Raw genomic sequence first — 23,084 nt, 5'->3', positions numbered from 1 at the left:
GATGAATAAAAAGATAGATACAGAGGCAGTAAAGCACAGAACAGACTGTCAAATTACAGAGGGAAGGCTGGGGAGTGTTGGGGAGGGAGGGAAATAAATCAACCAAAGGACTTGTATGCATGCATATAAGCACACCAATGGACACAAGACACTGCGGGGGATGGGATGAGGGCATGCAACAGGGGGTAGGGGAGGCTGGGGGAAGGTCAATGGGGGGGGAAAAAAGGAGATATATGTACTAATATATGTAATATTTTAAACAATAAAAAATATTTTTAAAAAATAAATACATTGATAGTCCATGGATACAGACAACAGTGTGGTGAAGGCCAGAGAAGGGGGGACAGGGGATAGATGGAGGTGGGCAAAGGTGGGTGGGGGGAATAGGGGACATTCCAAGGATGCAAAGTTGGTTAATATTTTAAAACCAATCAATGCAATCCACCATTTTAACTGTCTAAAGAAGAAAAACCTCAAGATATCAGCTGATATCAGGAAAAGCACACAAGAAAATTCAATATCTGTTCATGATTTTTAAAAACCGCGAGAAAAACAGAAATAGAGAGGAACTTTCTCAACAAAGATCATCTATCAAAAAAAAAAAAAAATCTATGGCTAACATACTTAATGGTGAAAGACTGGCTCTGGCTGGGTAGGTCAGTTGGTTAGAGAGTCATCCTGATACACTAGGTTGTGGGCTGGATCCCAGGTCAGGGCACATATGAGAATCAACTAACGAATGCATAAATAAGTGGAATTGACGTTTCTCTCTCCCCTCTTCCTCTCTCATTAAAAATAAAATAAAAATCGCCCTAACTGGTTTGGCTCAGTGGATAGAGCGTTGGCCTGCAGACTGAAGGGTCCCAGGTTTGATTCCGGTCAAGGATATGTACCTTGGTTGCGGGCACATCCCCAGTAAGGGGTGTGGAGGAAGCAGCTGATTGATGGTTCTCTCTCATCGATGTTTCTAGCTCTCTATTCCTCTCCCTTCATCTCTGTAAAAAATCAAAATATATTTAAAAATAAAATAAAATGAAATAAAAATCAATCAATAATTTTTTTTTTAAATGGTAAAAGAACCCTAGCTGGTTTGGCTCAGTGGATAGAGTATTGGCTCTCAGACTGAAGGGTCTTGCATTTGATTCCAGTCAAGGACACATACCTGGGTTGCAGGCTCAATCCCTAACCTGGGTCAGTTGGGGTGTGTGTAGGAGGCACCCAATTGATGTGTCTCTCTCACATTGATGTTTTTCTCTTTGTCTCTCCCCAACCCTTCCACTCTCTCTAGAAATCAATGGAAAAATATCCTCAGGTGAGGATTAACAACAATAAAAAAACAATGAAAGACAATGCTTCTTCCTTCTCCATCCCTTCCGCCGGTGCCTGCCCCCCCCCCCCCCCGCACCCCCTCACACACACACAGACTGAATGCTTTCTGTCCCAAGAACAAGGCAAGGATGTCTGCTCTCACCACTCTTATTCAACACTAGAGGCCCGGTGCATGAAATTTGTGCATGGGTAGGATCCCTAGGCCTGGCCAGTGATGAGGGCTGATAAGGCTCCCCATCTCCCCACCTCCTCCTTCCCTCGCCACCCACATGCCACCACCATGCAGTTTCCCCCGCCTCCCCGCCTCCCTCTTTCTTCACTCCCTCAGCGCCCTGCCGCCACCACTGCTGGTCACCCGCCATGTTCTGTGCCACCCCCTGGTGATCAGCACACGTCATAGTGAGTGATCCAACTCCCGTTGTCCTGGTGGAACTCCTGAGGGGACACTTTGCATATTAGGCTTTTATGTATATAGATAGTATTGGAAGTTCTAGTCAGTTCAATAAGTGGAACAATGAATTGATGTTTCTCTCTCTCACTCCCTTTCTCTCTCTCTACAATAATAATAAAAACAAAAACAAATTAAAAAGAACAACAACATAGAAAGGGTGAGAAGACAAACCACAAACCTAGAGAAGATATTTGCAGCACACATAATTAGCAAGGGATAGTATCCAGAATACATAAAGAATTCCTATTAACTAAAAAGAAAAAGCAAACCACCTACTTTTAATATTTTTTAAATTTATTTATTGATTTCAGAGAAGAAGAGAGAAGGAGAGAGAGATAGAAACATCAATGATGAGAGAAAATCATTGATAGGCTGCCTCCTGCACGCCCCCTACTGGGGATTGAGCCCGCAACCCAGGCATGTGCCCTTGGCTGGAATCGAACCTGGGACCTTTCAGTCCGCAGGCTGACACTCTATCCACAGAGCCAAGCCGGCTAGGGCCTACTTTTAATTTTTAAAAAATTTAAAAAAAATTATTTTAGAGGGAGAGGAAAGGAGAGAGAAAATGAGACACACACACACAGAGAAACATCGATTTGTTATTCTACTTATTTATGCATTCATTTGTTGATTCTTGTATGTGCCCTGACCAGGGTACAAACCTGCAATGTAGGTGTATTGGGACGACACTCTAACCAACTAAGCTACCCAGCCAGGGCTCAAACCACCTATTTTTAAATGGGCAGACATGAACAACTCAAAGTTTATCAATAAAAAAATGAATAGCCCTAGCTGGTTTGGCTCAGTGGATAGTGCGTCGGCCTGTGGACTGAAGGGTCCTGGGTTTGATTCCGGTCAAGAGCACATGCCCAGGTTTGGGGCTTGATCCCAAATAGGGGCCGTGCAGGAGGCAGCTGATTGACGATTCTCTCTCATCATTGATGTTTCTGTCTCTCTTCCTCTCTGAAATCAATAAAAATAATAAAAAACATATTTAAAAATAATAAAATGAATAAATGGGTTATACAGCAATGAAAATTTTTCAAATGACTCTCAAAAGCAATATTGAGAGAGAAAAGCAAGTTGCAGAATATATACGGTATGATTTCATTTACAAAAAGGCAAAAAGGCAAACTAAACAATGTATTGTTTACCGATTGTCAAGACCCATTAAGAAAAGCAAATAAGCCCTAACCGGTTTGGCTCAGTGGATAGAGCGTCGGCCTGCGGACTGAAAGGTCCCAGGTTTGATTCTGGTCAAGGGCATGTACCTTGGTTGTGGGCACATCCCCAGTAGGGGGTGTGCAGGAAGCAGCTGATTGATGTTTCTCTCTCATCGATGTTTCTAACTCTCTATCCCTCTCTGTAAAAAAGCAATAAAATATATTTAAAAAAATTAAATTAAATTAAATTTAAAAAAGCAAATAAGTGATTAAGATAAAATTCACGGTAACGATAATTCCAGGGTTGGGGAGAAGAGGCATGTGACTAAGAAGGGAAACAGGTGGCTCCTGGGCTAAGACTGTTTTATTCCATGAATACTTGAATCACCTGGATATATGTGGTCACAATAGCCATTAAGTGTGGGTGAGATGGCCCAGGAAGATGGAGCAGAATAAGAGGAAAAAGGAACATCAACTCTTAAAGGCGTTAGTGAAGGAGGAAGTTGTTAAGGCCGGATAAGGAACAGTTGGAGGAGAGTTAGGAAAGTGGAAGCCATGGGCACATTGGTGAGACAGGATGCAGGCTGAGGCACATCTGCTGGATTCAAGCCAGTATGGTACCATTTATATAAAAGGTTTTAAACACAAAGAATTCTAGGAAGTATTTAATGATTTTACATATGTATTAAAAGTATAAAAATGCATACAAACTTACCTAAACTCAGGAGAGTGGTCAGGTTAGAAGAGGGTGGAAGGTCTGGGATTCTAGGTAACTGACCTATTGCAACTTTACTTATAATCTGTGTGGTAGATATCATTCCGCCATTTTACAGATGTGGAAACTGAGGCACAGGGAAATGAACTGGTTGGAATTTCAGTTCCACTCGGTTTTGACATCGATTCCCTGGCTTAACGAAACAAAGAGCAATCTCTCATTTGCTCTCAGGCCTCTCCCCAGCTCCATTCCGACTCTCCTGGGATGAAACCTGTCCGCTTCTCAGGAGAGGTCCGAATTCACTCTGGTCCCGCCCCTGGGCATTGGGCCCCGCCCCCTTGGCGCAGCCCTAGCGAGATCATGAATATGCAAATAAGGGGGAGATATTTAAAGGCGCGGGCGCCAGGCGCTGATCCCTTCCCGTTGTTGCCCGCCCCGTTCCGGTTCCCTGTACGTGGCCCGGCCCCTTTCGCCTGTGTCCATCACTCCGTACGGAGTTGCCGTCAGCATGACGGACAAACTGCCCTACAAAGTCGGTGAGTTCCAGCACATGAAGCAGGCCGCTTCTGCTCCTTGACCGTTGGGGGGGCCTGTGCCGGCGACGGCCGGGGTGCCGACGCGAGGCGCTGAGGACCCCCTTGAATCGTTGGCTCCGCGCGATCCTGGCCGCGCGAGGCCGCCTGGGGGTTGGAGTTCTCGCGCGACGGCGAGCGGGTTGTCGGGGGTGGCCGCGGACTACGAGTTCCGGCATACCCCGCGAGGCCCAGTCCTGCGGCGTGGGCTGCGGAGCCTCCAACAGGCGGCACGTTTTGCACCGAGCCCGCTGGGACTGGCGGGAAGTGCGCACCTGGCCGTGGCCTGGGGTTGCTGGCATCTGCCAGGACCTACACTAGGAGGTCCAGATCCTACTTCCGGGCCTGGGCCAGCTCTTGGGCCAGCTGGGTGGTCCGGGACAAGTGCCGGTCCTTCTCTGAGCTTCCTACAGGGAAGGCGAGGGAACTGGAGCCCCCCAATAGGCGTGTGAGGCGAGGCCTGGACAGCGAATCCAAGGCCGGCACTGTACGTTCACAGGGGACTTTGGGCTTGTTACTCAACCTCTGCGGTCACCCGCCTGGCCGACAGGGACAGTCCTGCAGAGAATCTCAAAGAAAATTTGGAGTGGTTAGAACAATTCTTGCTGTCCTATGGATTGAAGATGATATACTGAGAGTTTAAATATTTTGGGCGTTTACTAGGGGATGGGCACCATCTTATATCTGTATCCTAGATTAATTCATTTTACTCCACGGCTTTTACTTTCTCATTTTACAAAGAGTGTACTAAGACACAGGAAATAAAGGTAACCTGCCTTCTGACAGCTGGGACCAAGTGAGCAGGATATGAAGCCAGGCACTGTAGTCCTCTGAGCACACCTCACCACTGTGTATCAGAGAACACTTGAACAGCTAATGTTCTTTGAAAACACCAGTTCATGCTGGCTAGCCGTTTTTGAAGTAAATTCAAGACACCATTAAACCTGGAGAAAGGCTCCATAACATTTATGGAGCTCTTGCTGTGTATCTGGTGATTTGCATGTGTTTACAGAATAATCAGAGGTGGGTTGGATCCCATTATAGTATTCAGAGAAAGCAGCTGAGGCTGTAACAGAAAGTGACTTGCAGAAATTCTGTGAAATACAGTTGACCTTTGAACAACATGGGTCCATTATATGTGGCTTTTTTCAATAAACACACAGTTTGCCCTTCATGTCTCTAGATTTCACATCTGTGGTATTTTCCATCAGTAGTTGGTTGAATCTGCTTAGGTGGAGGGCCATATGCATTATTCTATCCCATTTAATTATTTTTTTTAAATTTATTTTTATATATTTTATTGATTTTTTACAGAGAGGAAGAGAGAGGGATAGAGAGTTAGAAACATCGATGAGAGAGAAAGATCGATCAGCTGCCTCCTGCACACCCCCGACTGGGGATGTGCCCGCAACCAATGTACATGCCCTTGACCGGAGTCGAACCTGGGACCCTTGAGTCCGCAGACCGACCCTCTATCCACTGAGCCAAACCGGTTTCGGCCCATTTAATTATTTTTTTAAATTTATTTTAAAATATATTTTATTGATTTTTTACAGAGAGGAAGGGAGAGGGATAGAGAGTTAGAAACATCGATGAGAGAGAAACATCGATCAGCTGCCTCCTGCACACTCCCCACTGGGTATGTGCCTGCAGCCAAGGTACATGCCCTTGACCAGAATCGAACCTGGGACCCTTCAGTCCACAGGCCAACGCTCTATCCACTGAGCCAAACCGGTTAGGACCCATTTAATTATTTTTTAAAGGTTAAAAAATTTTGGTTGGTTTTTAGGGAGAGAGAAACATTGATTTGTTGTTCCACTGATTTGTGCATTCATTGGTTGCTTCTTGTACGTGCCCTGACCAGGGATCGAACCCAAAACCTTGGTGTATAAGGATGATGCTCTAACAAACAGCTCTCTGGGGAGGGCAGTTCTATGCCATTTTACATGAGGGACTGGAGCATCCATGGATTTTGGTATCCTCATGGGTGGGTCCTGGAACCAATCCCCTATGGATACCAAGGGTGACTGAAGTTTTGGAGGCATCAAAAGTTATAGATTTTATTTTATTTTTATGTTATTGATTTTAGGGAGAGGGAAGGGAGAGAAAGAGAAAGACGTTGATTGCCTGCCTCCCACATGCAGGCTGACCAGGGATCAAACCTGTAACTTGGGCATGTGCCCTGACTGGGAATCAACCTACGACCTTTTGGTGCACAGGATGATGCCCAACCAATTGAGTCACACCGGACAGGGCCACATTTAAAAAAACAAATTAATTGTGGGGTTGTGTTTTTTTTGTTTTGTTTGTTTACTTTAATTCAAAATCTTTATTTGGCACTTGTGTGTCACTGAGCAGGTCAGTCATCCTGAAATCACAAGTTTTTACATTATGCGGAGAAATACAAGAGCTCCTTGCACAGATATTTTTTTTAGGAAGGCAAATTTAAAAATATCTATATATTTTTATTGATTTGGGAGAGGGAGAGAGAGATAGAAACATCAATAATGAGAGAGAATATTGATTGGCTGCCTCCTGCCCACCCCCTACTAGGGATTGAGCCTGTAACCCAGGCATGTGCCCTTGAACGGAATCGAACCTGGAACCCTTGTCTGTAGGCCGACCCTCTATCCACTGAGGCAAACTGGCTAGGGCAGTAAAGCAAATTTTAAAAGATAGGTTTTAATTGATTTTTAGAGAGGGGAAGGAAGAGGGATAGAGAGATAGAAACATCAATGATGAGAGAGAAACATCCATCAGCTGCCTCCTGTACACCCCCTTACTGGGATCAAGCCTGCACCCTGACCTGGAATTGGACTGGTGACCTCTTGGTTCATGGGCTCATGCTTAACCATTGAGCCACATGGTCTGGACTTACATAGATTTTTGAGAGTGGGGTCATTGCCCCTAACCCTTGTGTTGTTCAAGGGTCAATTGCAGTAGCTTATCAGTAGTAGATTATGAAGTAATGGCCAGAGTAGGTGTCCCCATTTTATGGGTGATGAAACTGAAGCTCAGAAAGGTTAAGTCAAGGTAACGTTAGTGGCAGAGTTGGATAGAGGCTTGTCATGCTATGGAGAGATCGATGGGTCAGGGTTGAGGGCATTGGGTTTTGTGGGAAGAGATAAGGCTACATTTGGAGGTGAGGGAGCGTGGCTGGGATAGAGGGAGGAAGCCCCCATTGAGGAGGGCATATTGTGCTCGCCTTTATCCACATGACATCTTTAATCCTCAGGACTCAGCAAGGTTGGGGATGATTATTCCCACTTTACAGATGGAGAAAGTGAGGCTCTGAGAGGGTCTTGCTATTCCTCTTGGCTTGTCCTGGCCAAGAGGTGTCCCTGCAACTTCAAGTTCTCAGCTCCTGTAGGACCAAAAGCCTCAGAGCCTGGAGCACCAGACCTTCCTGTGCCTTTGGAGTTGAGGGAAAACTCTGGGGCAGGCACAGCTGCCATGACAGTGGTGTTATTTTTAGCTAGAGGGACAGGTGATAGAGTGGGTGGAGCTTAGCAGGATAGGACAGAACCCATTGTCCATTACTGCTGGGCCTCAGGAGCCTGGAGAAGGCCTCTGGCGCTAGCTCTTTCTGGCCACCAGTCCCTCTGCCACTGACTGGCTGTGGAACCTGGGGCAAACCCCTCTCTGGGTCCTTTTCTCATGGGTAAATGCTGGGAGTTGTACTGGGTTTAGATTTGTTTCTTTTTTGCCACCCCTGTCTTGTGCCAGCTCCTTTCATGGACCTTCTCTCATTCAGTCCTAAAAACAAATATGGTCGGTAAACATTTGCTGAACCCTTCTCTGTGCCAGGCCCTGCTGGGCACTGGACATACAAAGGTGACTCAAGGATGAGGTTGGGGCTGACATGCATACATTTAATGTATTGTCTCCATTTTGTAAGTGAGGAGTTCCACCCACTTCTTTATCTCCACAGCCACCACCCCAGTTCTGGTCCCTTTCCTTACAGGTTTCCCTGGGTCTCTTGCTCCACATATACATGCAGCCATCAAAGGGGTCTTTTCTTTTTAAAAAATATTTTTATTGATTTCAGAGAGAAAGGGGGAGAGAGAGAGACATCAATGATGAGAAAGAATCATTGATTGGCTGCTGCCTCCTGCACACCCCACAATCTGGGCATGTACTCTGACCGGGAATCGAACTGTGACCTCCTGGTTCATAGGTTGATGCTCAACCACTGAGCCATGCTGACTGGGCCAAAGAGGTCTTTTCAAAAGATAAACTGGTCATGATACTTCCCCTTAAAACTCTGTAGTCTTGCCACCCTACTGGGAATAAGATCCTGACTTATCTTACTCCCTCTACTAGAGTCATCCTGGTGCATTCCATTCCTCCAATAGAAATATACCAAGTTCTTTTTTTTTTTTTTTTTTTTGAGGTTCTAATAGCTGGAATTTTTTTTTATTAAGATATTATATGTGTACATATCTTACCATATACCAAGTTCTTTCCTGTTTCCAGGTTTTTGTTGAGCACCTACTGTTTTCCAGGTCTGTATCAGATGCTTGGGGAGGAACCATGCAGGCTAAGAGAACTTGGGTTAAAGCCCTGAGGAGGGTGAGTTCAGATTGTCTGAAGACCAACAGTAAGCAGATATATGTGGTTGAGAAGCTAGGGAGAGGAAGGAGAGGTAGGAGAACAAGGGTGGGCAGTCATGTGGGTAGGGCCCTCAGGCCATGTGAGGAGTTTGGATTTTATTAATGGACTAGAGGCCCAGTGCACGGATTCATGCACACTGAAAGGAAATTAATTAGAGAACTATTTTAGAGGCCGGGAAGGGATTGTGGGAGGGCTCCAGGGCATGTCCGGCCTGTCTTGCCCAGTCCCGATTGGCTGGACCCCAGCAGCAAGCTAACCTACCAGTCGGAGTGTCTGCCCCTTGATGGTCAGTGTGCGTCATAGCGAATGGTCAAAAGGTCGGACACTTAGCATATTAGGCTTTCATGTATAGAGAAGATAAGGGGAAGCCATTGGAGGTTTGTTTTTTACTTTAGCAGAAGAGCGGAGGTGCTATAACTTAAATTTTATAAAGCATCTTCTGGCTTCTGTGGGGAGAATAGTAGACCAGTGAAGAGGCTTCCTCAGTGATCCAAGGTAGTAAGATATGGTTGGATTGCTTATATATTTGTGATTTTGAACCAACAATATGCTGATGGATTGGAAGAGGGTGAAAGGGGAAAAGAACCAAGAAAATTTTTGTCTGGAGTGGCTGTTCGAATATTCATTTCCTAAAATGGGAAAATTGGCAAGGTAAGGAGTCATGAGGGTTCAAACTTGACACATAATAGATCCAGTTGTGCATCTAAGTGGAGCTATTCAGTAGGCAATTGGGTTATATGAGTCTCCTAATCAGGGGAGAAGTTGGGCTGGAGATAAATAAGTGGGAGTCACTGCTGCAGAGACTGTATTTAAAGAAAAAGGGAGAAGATGGAACCCTGAGGGCTTCCAAACATTAGTCACTTATAGGAATAGAAGCCAGAAAAGTAGTAGGGAAAACAGGACCGTTATAGAAGCCAAACAGGGTTTCAGAAGGAAGGAGTAATTAGTGGGATCAGTGCTGCAGGGAGAAGCATGAACATAGATAATTGACTATTAGGTGTGGGAATCAGGCTGGTCTTGAGAGACCTTGAGAAGAGCAGTATCCATGGAATTGAAGTCTCAAGGATGCCAGAGGGCATGGGATCAGGCTACAGAGCAGAGACAACTTATCTATTGTAACAAAAGAATGCCTAGTCTGTAGCTACAGTGGAGGAGGACTAGTGGAATCCGTGGAGGAAAAGTGGCCTAGTTCTGAGTTTTTTTCAGTGAATCGTGAATGAGGTCATCAGTTGAGAATAAATTTACTAAGAAAATGTAATAGGATTGCTGGCCTGTTTCTTGAATTTGTGTCTTAGTAAATGAGACCTTTTAGTGTGGTTGTGATTTTTCTCCCGCTGGACTCAATGATTTAGGTGGAGTGGAGGATTGGGTTTAACTATGGTGGGAGTTTTGCCATGAGTTATCAGAGGACAGAAGGGTAGAAAGGACAGCAAAATCTTAAAATGTGGGAGGAAGAAATTGAGAACGTGAAGGCAAACTATGAGGGGCAGTGGAAACTGGTAGGATTAATGCATTAGAGGTTCAGACCTGACTGGCTTCGGCCTTACTAGAGTTGGGGCTGTGGAGGGAGAAGATTGGAAAGATGGGACATAGTCACAGCCATTTGCTTGAAATCAACATTTCCAGGGGGGAGTATGATTGGTGATGGGCTGCCAAGGTGGGCAGGGTGGGGTAGGGGTAAGGATAGGGAGAAGGTGTGTGTGTTGAGGCCCAGTAGAAGTAGTCCCTCCCATGGAGGAGGAATATTTCATCTTTGAATTGTACAGCAGGAAGCAGTCTGACGTAGTCAGTTTTATTATTTGTTATTACCCCCTTGGGTAATTGACAGGATCTAAGCTTCCCTAAATATAATAATCAGCAGCAGTCCCAGGCCCCATCCTAGATCTATTGAATCTGATTTTCCAAGAGAGGTTTATAAGCACGACAGATAACTTTTACAAGGGAAGGGACTGACCTTCGGAATGGGCTAGTGTGGCGTGGGTAGGGAGGGTGAAATTATTAGAAGAATATTGAGATAGTGAGAGAGCTCTTGATAGTATTCTTTTTTCCTGCCTGAGAATTTGGACAAATTTGAGACATCTGGGGTGGCAGATAGAAGCCAAAATATAACTTTCATTACTAACATTGAAGCCAGAGGATGTAGATTAGCATTGGAGAACAAGGAGGTTCATGTGTACTTGCTAACTGAACCCCCAAATTCAGTTACATATCCATTACAGACAAGGTGGGCCTGGTAGGTCTCGGTGTAGAAGAACATGCTTCCTGCAAGCAAGGTGGCTACTGTTTGCTTGCAAAAGAAGGGAGAGCTGCGCCTGGTTAGTATGGCTTAGTTAGTTGGGCATTTTCCCGTGCACCCAAAGGTTGCCAGTTTGATTCCCAGTCAGTGCACATCCCTGATAGGGGCGTGCAGGAGGCAGCCAACCAATGTTTCTCTCTCACATCCGTTTCTCTTCCCCTCCCTTTCTCTCTCTCTAAATATCAATAAAAATCTTTTTGTTTAAGGATTTAAAAAAAGAAAATAAAAAAGAAGGGAGAGCTGAACTGCACATGCCCAATTTATTCCTCCCAAGTTTACTAATCAGACAAGTCACTCCACCTCCCCTGGGCAGAAAGGAGCCCGAAGTGTCACACAGATGAATTCTCTACAGGTGGGAACATCAGGAGTGGGGAAGGAGCATTTTCATATCTTAAGGAAAATCAAAGAACTGTGCCAAATCCAAGGTGTTAATAGTATCATTTATGAGTATGAAGTTAGCAAGAGTGATGACTTGGAAGATGGACAGTCAACCAGGAGCTAAAATCTTTAGGGAATGAGGAAGTTGGTAGGTGGCAGCAGAAAAGGTAGTGGGGAGTATATATACATATATATAGGCTGATAGCTATTTTTCAAGGGGGCACTTACCTGTGTTATTTACACATACTTGTGTGATTCTTTGATTAAATGTACTCTCCCACAAGATTATAAGTTGAAGTTAGGCAGGGACCATGCCTTTCTCTTTTGACTGCCTCAGCTCCATAAATTCCTGTTGAATGAGTGACAGAGTCAGTGACCAGATTGCTCAGCCTAATGTTTCAAGTCCACACGTGGATGAGTGACCAGTGGCGTGCTTCCTGGTTGGTGGGATGAGCCGCTCATGGAACTCCCATTCATCCTGCCTTTGCAGCTGACATCAGCCTGGCCTCCTGGGGACGCAAGGCCCTGGACATCGCGGAGAACGAGATGCCGGGCCTGATGCGCATGCGGGAGATGTACTCGGCTTCCAAGCCACTGAAGGGTGCCCGCATCGCCGGCTGCCTGCACATGACCGTTGAGACAGCCGTCCTCATTGAGACCCTTGTTGCCCTGGGTGCTGAGGTAAGCTCTGCAGCTATTCTGTGTGAAGTGGGAAAACCAGTGTGGTTTGCCCCATCAGGCCCAGCTGGGGCAACAGCCTTGTCACAGTGCCGTCACTTCTGTGGTGACTGGTGTGCACATTTTTTTTCCGTCTGGGAAGATAGCATTAAACTGCCCTCAATTCACATCCTCCTGCCTAAGGAGCTCTGGTAGAAAAATTCAACCCCAGTGTCCAACTGAGACATGGAAGGACTGGCTCTCATTGGCCCTCCTAGGGTCATGTGCCTGCCCTGGGCCAATCATGGCTGCCAGAAGGATGATGTGCTCTGATTGGTTCAGCCTGGGTCATATGTACCTGATTGACAGCTCTTCTAACCTCTTTAGGAGTCTGGGAACAAGATAGTGCTTCTCCAAAAGAGGGCAGGAGAGCAGCCCAAACCAACAGACTACATTAGACTCAGTCCTTGTATTTCTTTTAAACATTCACACTCTGATTTTATAGCTTTAAATACTATCTACATGGTGATGACTCTCAGGTAAATGTACCAGCTTAGATTTTCCTCCACCCCCACCCCCAACTCAAGACTTGTATATTCAGCAGCTGATGTGCCATCTCCACTTGGAGATCTAATAGACATAACAACCTCAACATATGCAAACAAACTCATGATTTCTTGTGCGCCCCTCCCCCACCCCTTTCTGCAGTCTTCCTCACATAGGCAAATGGAAATTCAGCCTTCCAGGTTTTCTTAGTTCAAGAACCTGGCGTCATCCCTGACTCCACTTTGTCTCTCACGCCAACAACTAATTCTACATCAAATCGGTTCAGCTCAGCCTTCAGAAGATACCTATTATCACCTCCACTGCTACTGTTACATCTCTTGCCTGACCTCTTAACAGCTTCTTCACTCTTCTCCTTGCTTCCTTGTGGAGTCCTTTCTCTTCCACATAGCACCAGAGTGCTGTTTTAAAATGAAAGTTAGGTCTTGTCACTGCTCTGGCTCCTATTCACTTACCAGGTCCACCACTCTGTGGTCACAGAGCTGGCTGGGCCTCGATCACACAGTGAGCTTCTCACTTTTAGCACCAGGGCTTTTTCTTATCCCTGTCCAATGACCCTGGTGTTTCTGTGACCACACAGCCCTATCTTACTGGCTCTTCTAGGTGCAGTGGTCCAGCTGCAACATCTTCTCCACCCAGGACCATGCAGCAGCTGCCATTGCCAAGGCCGGCATTCCGGGTGAGTCCTGCTTGCTGCTGGGGGATGTGGGAATGCATGAAGGGGCTCTTGCTTCTCCATGTTTGCTTCCTGGCTCCTATAGTGACAGACTTCCCTGCGGCTGGGGAGAGGAGTCATGGCCACACAATCCTAGCCTAATGACCCATAAGAAAGCTGTTTTATTCTGTTGCCATCTAAAATTCCATGGGAGGTACTTAGTGTCCCCGCTTGTCTTGTGATCAAGAAGGACAGGATCTTGTGCTTGGGAACCACTTGGTATAGAGGAGGGGAAGATCCTTACAAAAAGGATGTGGAGGAAAAGAAAAAGAAAGGATGTAGGGCCTGGCCAGTATAGCTCAGTGGTTGAGCATCAACCCATGCACCAAGAGGGTTTGATTCCCAGTCAGGGCACATACCTGGGTTGCGGGCTTGATCCCCAGTGGGGGACGTGTAGGAGGCAGCTGATTGATGTTTCTCTCCCTCTTCTTTCCTCTCTCTCTAAAAATCATTAAAAACCTTTTTTAACCCTTTGCACTCGCTTACTTTTTTCTCGATTCCTGCTACCGATGCTAACCGTGTTGAGTCACACTCGACATCCGAGTGCAAAAGGTTAAAAAAAGGATGGATGTGGGTCTGTTTCCAAAAAGAATCGGGAGGAATACTGGTCAGAAAAAGAGCTCTAGAGGTAGATTGCCTAGGGTCTGTAGAAGGACCAAAAATAAGAGGAAGAGCTTTCATAAGCTGCTGGAGAAATGGCATGTGTCAGCCTCGGCCTGGGGAGGGGAGTGGTTAGCTCTGATGGTGATTAAGTAGGACATTCATGAGTCCTCACGAGCCACAGGTGTGGGGGAGAGGGTCAGGAGGATCCCTTCAGTGACTAACCAGGGCTGGATAGGCATGTCTCCCATTCCTCAGCCATGGTTGGGCTTCGTGGCCTTTTCTGGGAAATTCTTTGTCTTCAAGACCATTGTCTGCCTCAGATAGACAGAGAAGCAGCCTGCCCTGCTTGGCCAGTGGTCTTTTCTCATAAGTGGTTCATGGGAGCCCCACATATGTGTCCCAGTCATATCATCTGATGGGAGGAGCCTGGACTGGTGCTAATGTCTGGCACAGAAAAAGCACTATACAATAACTGCTATTAGTAATTTTTTGGCCAGACTTTGCCTGAGACCACCCACCACAGAGACTGCTGGGCCCTCAAGTCCTTTTAGTGCAGAACAATTCTTGGATCTTGCCTTGTGGGTCCACATGAATATGGCTCCCTGCCTCTGCAGCACCTCGTCCCAGCACTTTGGGTGGGATTCTGGTCATTATGGGTTGATGCCCCTATCCTTGGGGCCTAGACAGAAGGGAGTAGGAAAGTAAATAATTCATTCCAGTTACCTGTATCTGGCCTCCAGCTCACGTAATCCATTTACAGATGAGGAAACTGAGGCTCAGAGAAGTGAAGTGATTTACCCAAAGTCACACAGCTGGCAAGTGCAGAGCCAGGATTTGAACTCAGGTCTCTGTGGCTCCAAGTTGTGTTCTTATTACCGCTGAGGTCTCAGAGGGGCTGGGGGTGGCTGGGCATGGGAATTAGGAAGGAGATAGTTTTGGCTCTGCCCAGGTAGTTTCCTAGAGCAGGTTCCAGTGGGGAAGCAGACACTGATGTGCCATTCACCCTCCAGTGTATGCCTGGAAGGGTGAAACAGATGAGGAGTACCTGTGGTGCATTGAGCAAACTCTGTACTTCAAGGATGGGCCTCTCAACATGATTCTGGATGACGGCGGTGATCTCACCAACCTCATCCACACCAAGTATCCACAGCTCTTGTCGGGTGAGTCGGGTGGGTGGGTGGGTGGGTGGGCTTGGTGCTTGCTGGCAACCTCGATGGAGCCTGGCTCATGTGAAAGCAGCAGGCTGGTAGGATTCCCAGCACCTCAAGCAGCAGATTCTGTGGAAGATGGGAGGATGGCAGGTTCCTGAGGGCGTGCTGGGGCCTGACCTGACTTCTGCCAGGGTGGCTAGGGAGGGGAGGGGGCGGTCTGGCTGAGATGATCTAAGAGCAAGCATAAGCCAGGTCTGCGAATGAGTCAGGTTTTTTAAGCAGGGTAGAGAGGAAAGTGGGGTGAGGGAGGAAAGGATTGACTCTTCAGAAAACAAAGAAGCCAGCCTGGTTGGTAGCTTAGCTTCCTTCCCTGGGAGAGGGTGTATTATAGGAGCAGCTAGAGCTCTAGTAAAGGCCAGATGTATGAGTATTAATAGGTTAAGATAAAAGAATTTAGCTTGATTCTGAGAGCAAATAGAAATCATTGGAGGGTTTTGAAAAAATTTCTCTGAAAATGTACATGTTCAAAATGCCTGCTGTGTGGAGGATGGGTTGTGGCTGGGAGGTCAGGTGAATAATGGTGGCAGGGACTAGGACAGTGGAATGGAGTGGCCTGGTAATGATGGTGACTCCTCCCTCTTGCTGGCCTAGATGATTGGGTAGACTGTGGTATCAGTCACAGAGATGTGAACCCAGAAAGAGGAGTGGTTGGGGCAGGGGGGGACAAAGATGAAGAATTTGAGTGAGTTCATGTAATAGGCTCTTGAGGCTTCATTCCAGAGCCACCCTCACCCCCCAGCCAATCCCTTAGGTGGCCCCTTCCTGGCCTGAGGCTTACCCCTTCCTTTCTTGTTCAGGTATCCGAGGCATCTCCGAGGAGACCACAACAGGGGTCCACAACCTGTACAAGATGAAGGCCAACGGGATCCTGAAGGTTCCTGCCATCAACGTCAATGACTCCGTCACAAAGGTGAGCCTGGGGGCAGTGACAGTTCCAGCTGTTGGCTCCCAGTGCAGCTTGGGAGTAGGCCCCTGAGGAAGGACCCCTGGGAAGGCTGCAGGCTAGGGACTTGAAGGCCTCATTTGAGGGGAGGGAGGAGATTGCAGACTGAGGGTAATTAGTGTATTAAAGAGGTGAAGAACTATACAGTGAGAGCTGGGCATCAGGAGCTTTAAAGTGAAGCAGATTCTTTGGGCAATCTCTTTTAGTAATTGATTCTGGAGAAGCCTTCTGGACCAGTAGAGAAAGGCTAGAAGGTCTTAGGGCTGATCGCAGGGTATTCCACAGGGCAGAAAGCAGGGTGAGAGGCATATGAGGGCATTAGCTGGTGGAGAAAAGTCATAGATGATCAGCCCAAGGTCCATCAGGCCAAGATGCTGAGAGTGGGTCTGAGGCCGTAGGGCCTTGCTTGCTCCCATTGCCCCCATACCTCCTCTCCTTTCAGAGCAAATTTGACAACCTCTATGGCTGCCGGGAGTCCCTCATAGATGGCATCAAGCGGGCCACAGACGTGATGATTGCGGGCAAGGTGGCGGTGGTAGCAGGATATGGCGACGTGGGCAAGGGTTGTGCCCAGGCCCTGAGGGGTTTTGGGGCCCGAGTCATCATCACCGAGATTGACCCCATCAATGCACTGCAGGCTGCCATGGAGGGTACGATAGGGCGAGGGTTGGCTGTCAGTCACTGGGGCCAGAGGAAAGGCAAGGCCACCCTGGATGACCCATGGCCACTGTCTGCACAGGCTATGAGGTGACTACCATGGACGAGGCTTGTCAGGAGGGCAACATATTTGTCACCACCACAGGCTGTATCGACATCATCCTTGGCAGGTAGGGATCCTGGGGAGTGAGAGAAGGGGCTGGGTTGGGGCTGCTCTTCATTCCTGATGGTCTCCCATGGATTCGGGCTTCCCATAGGCACTTTGAGCAGATGAAGGATGACGCCATCGTATGTAACATTGGACACTTTGACGTGGAGATTGATGTCAAGTGGCTGAACGATAACGCTGTGGAGAAAGTGAACATCAAGCCCCAGGTGCGGAGCCCCAGCCCTTCTAACAGGGTGGGCAGATGGAGGGCTGAGGGGGGTGTGCTCATGGGCTGGCCAAAGGAGGGCAGATGAGGAAGCTCTGGCAACCTGGGCGACAGGATGGGAGGAAGGGGGCCTGGTTTCAGGGCTACTTAAATCAGCATCTCGGAGTTAGGCCAAGGCATCCCATTTTTCAAAGGTCCCACGATGATTCTGATGTGCAGCCAAAGTTTAGCACCACTACATTCAGCTTTTACTGGGTGATTAAGAACATGGGATCTGTCCTCAGACTGTCCAGGCTCAAATTGCAGCTACTTGTTAGTGTGTGGCTCTGGACAGTTTAACCCTTTGAACTTTAGTTTCTTTATCTGTGAAATGGGGATAATAGTAGTACTTAAATCATAGGGTTGTTATTAATCGCATGTATATATACATATAGTTACATAGTTATGTGTATGCTCTTAGTTCAGGGTACATGCCAATAAGAGTAATAATAATAACAATAACAACATTACCTAATACTTACTGAGTACTAGTATGTGCCAAGCCATGTGTCCAGTGCTTTACATGTGTCACATTCTCACAGCAGATCTGTAAGGTCTATAGCTCAGAGCTGCTTGATAAATATTGTCTCTTACTATTAATTGAGTGTGCCATGGCTGTGCTAGAGGTTGTTCTAGGCCCTTCACAGGTGCTGTTGGAGGCAGGTAGGCCTGCTGAGCAAGAGGGTAGGATGAGGCAGGGATGGACATTAGGAGCATTACCAGCCCTCACTGCTATTCTGCCCACTTGCAGGTGGACCGCTACCGGCTGAAGAACGGGCGCCGAATCATCCTGCTGGCCGAGGGCCGGCTGGTCAACCTGGGCTGTGCAATGGGTCACCCCAGCTTCGTGATGAGCAACTCCTTCACCAACCAGGTGCTGGCGCAGATTGAACTGTGGACCCATCCAGACAAGTACTCCGTTGGGGTCCATTTCCTGCCCAAGAAGGTGGGTACCCACCTCCAACCCAGGCCAAGGGTCATACATCCAACCCTGGGCTCCCCACACAGGACTTGCCAGAGTTCACCTGAGAGGTCCACAGGGAAGAAAGCATTTTCTTCATTTAGCAGAGGAGGAAACTCAGGCCCAAAGTAGAGAATGACTCCCATTCTCTACTGGGTGATGAGCATGGGCTTTATGGTGAGACCCACCCAGGTTTGAATCTAAGCCTTACCACTTAGCAGCTGTGTAACTGGGGCAAGTTACTTAACTTCTTTGTGCTTCTATTTCCTCCTCTGTAAAACGAAGGTAATACTACCTCCTTTAAGGATTGTGAGGATTTCCTTAGATCAGGGGTCACAAACCCATATGCCAACAGGGATTGGGCAGGTAAATGAGTGAATTGGGCTGGGTGGAGACTAACAGAAGAGCACAGGCCCAGTGAAGGGGTCAGCTGTCATTAACCTGGAACCCCTGCCCATTGGACCAGGGCTCCTGACATTTCAAGAGAAGCCAGATGTTAAGATCTTTGTATGAAATATTCAATTTTTAAATATAGGCAACTTGTTAACAGTTTTTAAAAATAATCAGGTGGGTCGACTTGGACATGTCTGTAAGCCAAAAATGCAGCCTGCAGGCTGTAGGATTGTGGCCTTGGAATGAAATGATACCACTAACACACTGAGTATAGCATCTGACATGCTATGGGAGTGTGGTCAGGGTAACCATGACAAGGAGGTCTTCTCATATCAAACCCAGTGCTTATCCTAACACCCTATGCAATGTGCATACCCCCAAGGATCAGAATTGCTATGTTTTAGTTCCAGCCTTTTTTTTTCCAGTGTCATGGTTGAACTTGGCTTTGCCACTTAGCCTCTCTGGGCCTCAGTTTCCCTAAGAGTAACTCTTGCTCGTCTAGCATTTGATACTGAGGAAGCTTTGATGAAGTCTCCATACCACTCCTCCACCCCTTGAAAGGCTGCTTCTGCCAAGTGAAGTAGGAAGAAGCCTGGGTGTCCTCTTAAGGCCTGGGGCATCTGCCCCCAGAGCATCTGCCTCCAGAGCCAGCCAACTCCTTTCCACCTAGTCTTCCTTGGATACTTCCCTTGGACCAGATGTTTTACCCATAAGGGCCTTGAGGGCTCTCCTGATATATGTAGCCTGCCAGGTCCCCAGCCGTGTTATGGGGTTTAAAAAGTCTGATTTGACTTCCATCTGATCCCAGTTGGAATAAATATGATTGATGGTGAGAAACTGGACAGGCCTTAAAATGAGGTCAGGGTTGGAAGTAAAAAGTCAAAGATCTCATCTCCCACCCCAGCACATGGCCTCATGCTTACCTCCTTCATCACGGCCAAGATATGGATGGGGGACAAGACATCCTTGGCTTCATGCCTCACATGTGATGTATGGACAATGACAGAGAGAGCAGCCACCATTTATTAAGGTATCTACTTGCACCAAGAACTCTAGCATTGATCTTTGTGATAGCCATGAGAGATCCATCCTACAAATGAGGACACTAAGGTTCAGAGATTGACTTGCTCCCACAGTTGTCAAGTATTGGGCCAGGAGTAGAACCCAGCTCTACTGTCTGTCCAAGTTAACCATTATGACACACTGCCTTCTGGGTGTGGGTTAAAAGAGAAGGAAGAAGTGTATTCAGGGTTAGGTCAGGCCAAGTGAAGGGAGTAGTCAATGTGTACTCAGAGTGAGAGACCTTCATTCTGCTTCCAGAATTAACATGGATTTGGGGCTGGGCTCTGCTCATGCCTTGCCTGCCTCTCCCCAGTTTCTTCTTCTGATAAAAGAGTAAATACTGCCCTCCATAAGGGAATTTGTGAGGCTCTAGTGAGACAATGGATATGAAACCACTTGGACATGTAAAAGTTGTAGGGGCTGGGCTGTAGTCCAAGGCTGTTGTGTCATCATGGGGTGGGACTTGGGGCATTAGGGATAGAGACAGGCCTTACCCAGAGCAGGAAGCTGAGAAAGTGACACCGCACACTGAGAGTTTACCTTTCTCTAAGTGCCCTTTTCAGACTTCTTTATGCATTTCAGCATTGGTCAGATTTAGGAATTGGCCTTATCTAACCCCAGCCTCTGTCTTCCTTGGTTTCTGTTCCATCTCTTCAAAGATGCCTTGGAGGCCATAAGTTGAGATGTTTGAGACAAGTTTTGGGGTTTTAGAGCCAGATAGACTTGGGTTCAAATCCTATCTCTATAAATAACTAGCCGTGTGACCTTGGGCAAGTCATTTCACCTTTCTGAGCCTTGATTTCTACGTTTGTGAAAGGAGGATGGCAATTTTTTTATTAGTCAGGATCCTTTTGGTGGCAAGTGGGTAGAAACCGTGTTTAAACTGGTGTGTTAGTTATCTATTGCTATGTAACAATTTAACCCCAAAACTTATGGTTTAAAACAGTAAACACTTATTATTTTAGTTTTTGTGGGTCAGGAATTTGAGAGCACCTTAGTGGGGTGCTTTGATTTGAGGTCCTTCATGAGGTTGCAGTGCTATCTGAAGGCTAGATGGGCTGGAAGATCCACTTCACTGTTGGCAGGAGGTCTCGGTTCCTAGTCACATTGGAATCTCCATAGGGCCACCTAAGTGTCCTCAGGAGATGGCAGCTGGCCTTTCCCCAGAGGGTGGTCCAGGAGAGCAAAGGAAGTAGCTGCAGTGTCTTTTAGAACCTAGTCTCCAAGTCATATACCATCACTTCTGCTTTTTTCTATTAGAAGTGAGTCACTCAAGGGGTGAACAATTAGGCACCACCTCCCGAAAGGAGTATTATGAATTTCTAGACAAAGAATTTAAGGACATACTTTAAAACAACCACACCAATTTAATCTAAAAAGAAACTCTATTGGCTGCACAGGGTGGGGCAAAAGTAGGTTTACAGTTGTCCAAATGAAAAATAATACAATAATTAATAAATGATAACATAAGAATAAACTCTCTTTCGTGTACTCACAACTGTAAACCTACTTTTGTCCCACCCTGTATAAAGGAGGAGTCAAGATTCAGACAGTGGACCCAGGGATTCAATATTATTAGAGCTCTGTGTTTCTCTGTATTGGCTCTTTTTTTTCTTTCTTTACATTCACTTCACTTGTCAAATAGACTTTCCACTAGCAAACTGAGGCTGATACCCTCCCTGTTTAGAAATCCCAGTGAAATTGGAGAGATCCTGTCTCTACCTGTTAGGGAAAATGTTTTGTCCCTAGATATATTCCAGAGAGGCATTTTGGTTAGCTACTTGGGTTGGTGGAAGGTGGGAAAGGAGATGTAATTGATGGTCCCACCAGGTTACTTGGAGGGGAGGATGTAGCATGGTTCCCTCTTGAGGAAGGGGAGCTGGGCAGTCAAAAACAACACATCCACTGAGTCTGACTGAAGATAGGATGAGGTAATATGTGTAACGCCTGGCAGGTACCCCCACACAACAGTTCTTGCCTCCATTGGCAGCTGGATGCAGGTAAGAGGTTCCAGAGCATGGTACTGACTCCACGTCTTCCTGTGTTTCTCCCCAGTTGGATGAAGCAGTAGCTGAAGCCCACCTGCGAAAGCTGAATGTGAAACTGACCAAGCTGACGGAGAAGCAGGCCCAGTATCTGGGCATGCCCCGTGATGGCCCCTTCAAGGCCGATCACTACCGTTACTGAGAACCAGATCTGCCCTTTTGCCTTCTAGCTGCTGTCCTTGCCCAGGTCCCTCCTCTTCTCCTCAAGAGCAAATGGCACCAATTTTGAGAATGATTTGTTAATGTCCCCCATCGACTCCCTGGGGCTGGCCACTCAGTCTTTGGCCTCCGTTATATCCCTCATACTGTTCCTTGTGTGGGAGAGGGAATTGAGAAGCCCCTCCTCAAGCCCTGGTCACAGGGGAGGTACATGGGAGATACCCACAGGGAACCATGAGCTCAGGGGTTTTAGAACTGCTCACTCAGTCAGTCCTTCCTTAGGCTGGAAGTTGGAAGTGATGGCGTAACACCTGTGTACTTTACTATCTAAGCCCTCACCTGCCCTATGGATGTTGTGCCCATATTCTTGATTGACGGGCTCACTGCTTCCTCAGCCCATGACAAATGAGAAGGAGCTATATCAATGGGCGGGGAGGAACTGGTGGAGTTCAAATGCTCCTGAGAGCCTGGCTTAGTGCTGGGCATTCTCTTATACCTCAGAACAATGAGGTTGGTACTTTGAGTCCCTATTTTACAGGGGTTATAAAATACAGTTACGGGACAGCCGAGAAAGGACAAGAGAAGTGACAGCCAGAGGTTGAGAGGGGCCAGAGAATCTTAAAAGCAGGCATAGATCTGCCACCACTTTGTAATGGTTCCTATCACAACCCTGGGTCAAAAAGATAAATTTTGTTTATGTTTATATAATGTTAGAGCAAGAAGGTAGATAAATAAAAATTTTGGTGCCTAAAATAATTTTGAGCCTTCATTATATAGATAATCCACTGCCAACAATGTATGCCATGAGCAAGGGGTAATAGTTGTGTGCTGATGAAGACATGGGGTTGAGGGGAAGGGGTGGAGGTAGAAGAGAGGGTATAGGGAGGATAAACGGTGATGGGGGAAAAAAGACATGGGGTTGTCTGCAGTGTGGAGTTATAAAGGCTGCAGGCAAACCTTTGGGATTGGAAGGATGGGTAAAGTGAAGAGAACTATATCTCTTTAGGCGTGTCTCTTGTAAACAGCCTAGTTTTAACCCAATCTAAGATTCATTTAGTAGGTGAATTTAACTTTATATTTATTGTAATTCCTGTTTGTGTTTATTTCCTCTACCTTAGTTTTTGTGTCCCAATTCATATTTTCTTTTTCGCCCCATTTCCACTTTGGGCTGATCCAGTGCTCC

General features: G+C 46.8%; 1 protein-coding gene across 2 annotated transcripts; it reads left to right on the top strand.

The window, feature by feature from the left end:
• The first annotated feature begins 4,085 nt into the window (after positions 1-4,085).
• On the top strand, positions 4,086-22,657 carry AHCY (adenosylhomocysteinase). 2 transcript variants are annotated; one of them, XM_008149716.3, is made up of 10 exons: positions 4,086-4,194; positions 12,009-12,199; positions 13,343-13,418; positions 15,068-15,217; positions 16,066-16,178; positions 16,654-16,861; positions 16,951-17,038; positions 17,126-17,243; positions 18,033-18,227; positions 21,753-22,657. In XM_008149716.3, the coding sequence occupies exons 1-10, from the start codon at positions 4,167-4,169 to the stop codon at positions 21,882-21,884; spliced, it is 1,299 nt and encodes a 432-aa protein (XP_008147938.1). In that variant the 5' UTR covers positions 4,086-4,166; the 3' UTR covers positions 21,885-22,657. The 2 variants fall into 2 exon arrangements, with proteins under 2 accessions (XP_008147938.1, XP_054580133.1); XM_054724158.1 differs by lacking the exon at positions 4,086-4,194 and adding an exon at positions 4,597-4,717.
• Positions 22,658-23,084: the final 427 nt, after the last annotated feature.

The sequence above is a fragment of the Eptesicus fuscus genome, chromosome 12 (assembly GCF_027574615.1).
Source record: "Eptesicus fuscus isolate TK198812 chromosome 12, DD_ASM_mEF_20220401, whole genome shotgun sequence".
NCBI lineage: Eukaryota > Metazoa > Chordata > Mammalia > Chiroptera > Vespertilionidae > Eptesicus > Eptesicus fuscus.
This window is presented reverse-complemented; position numbering and strand designations above follow the sequence as displayed.

Excerpts from the sequence above, each read along its gene's own strand:
- AHCY (XM_008149716.3), top strand. The coding sequence starts at position 4,167 with ATGACGGACAAACTGCCCTACAAAGTCG. Across the intron at positions 13,419-15,067 it reads TGCCAAGGCCGGCATTCCGG|TGTATGCCTGGAAGGGTGAA; the intron begins GTGAGTCCTGCT and ends TTCACCCTCCAG. Across the intron at positions 17,244-18,032 it reads AAGTGAACATCAAGCCCCAG|GTGGACCGCTACCGGCTGAA; the intron begins GTGCGGAGCCCC and ends GCCCACTTGCAG.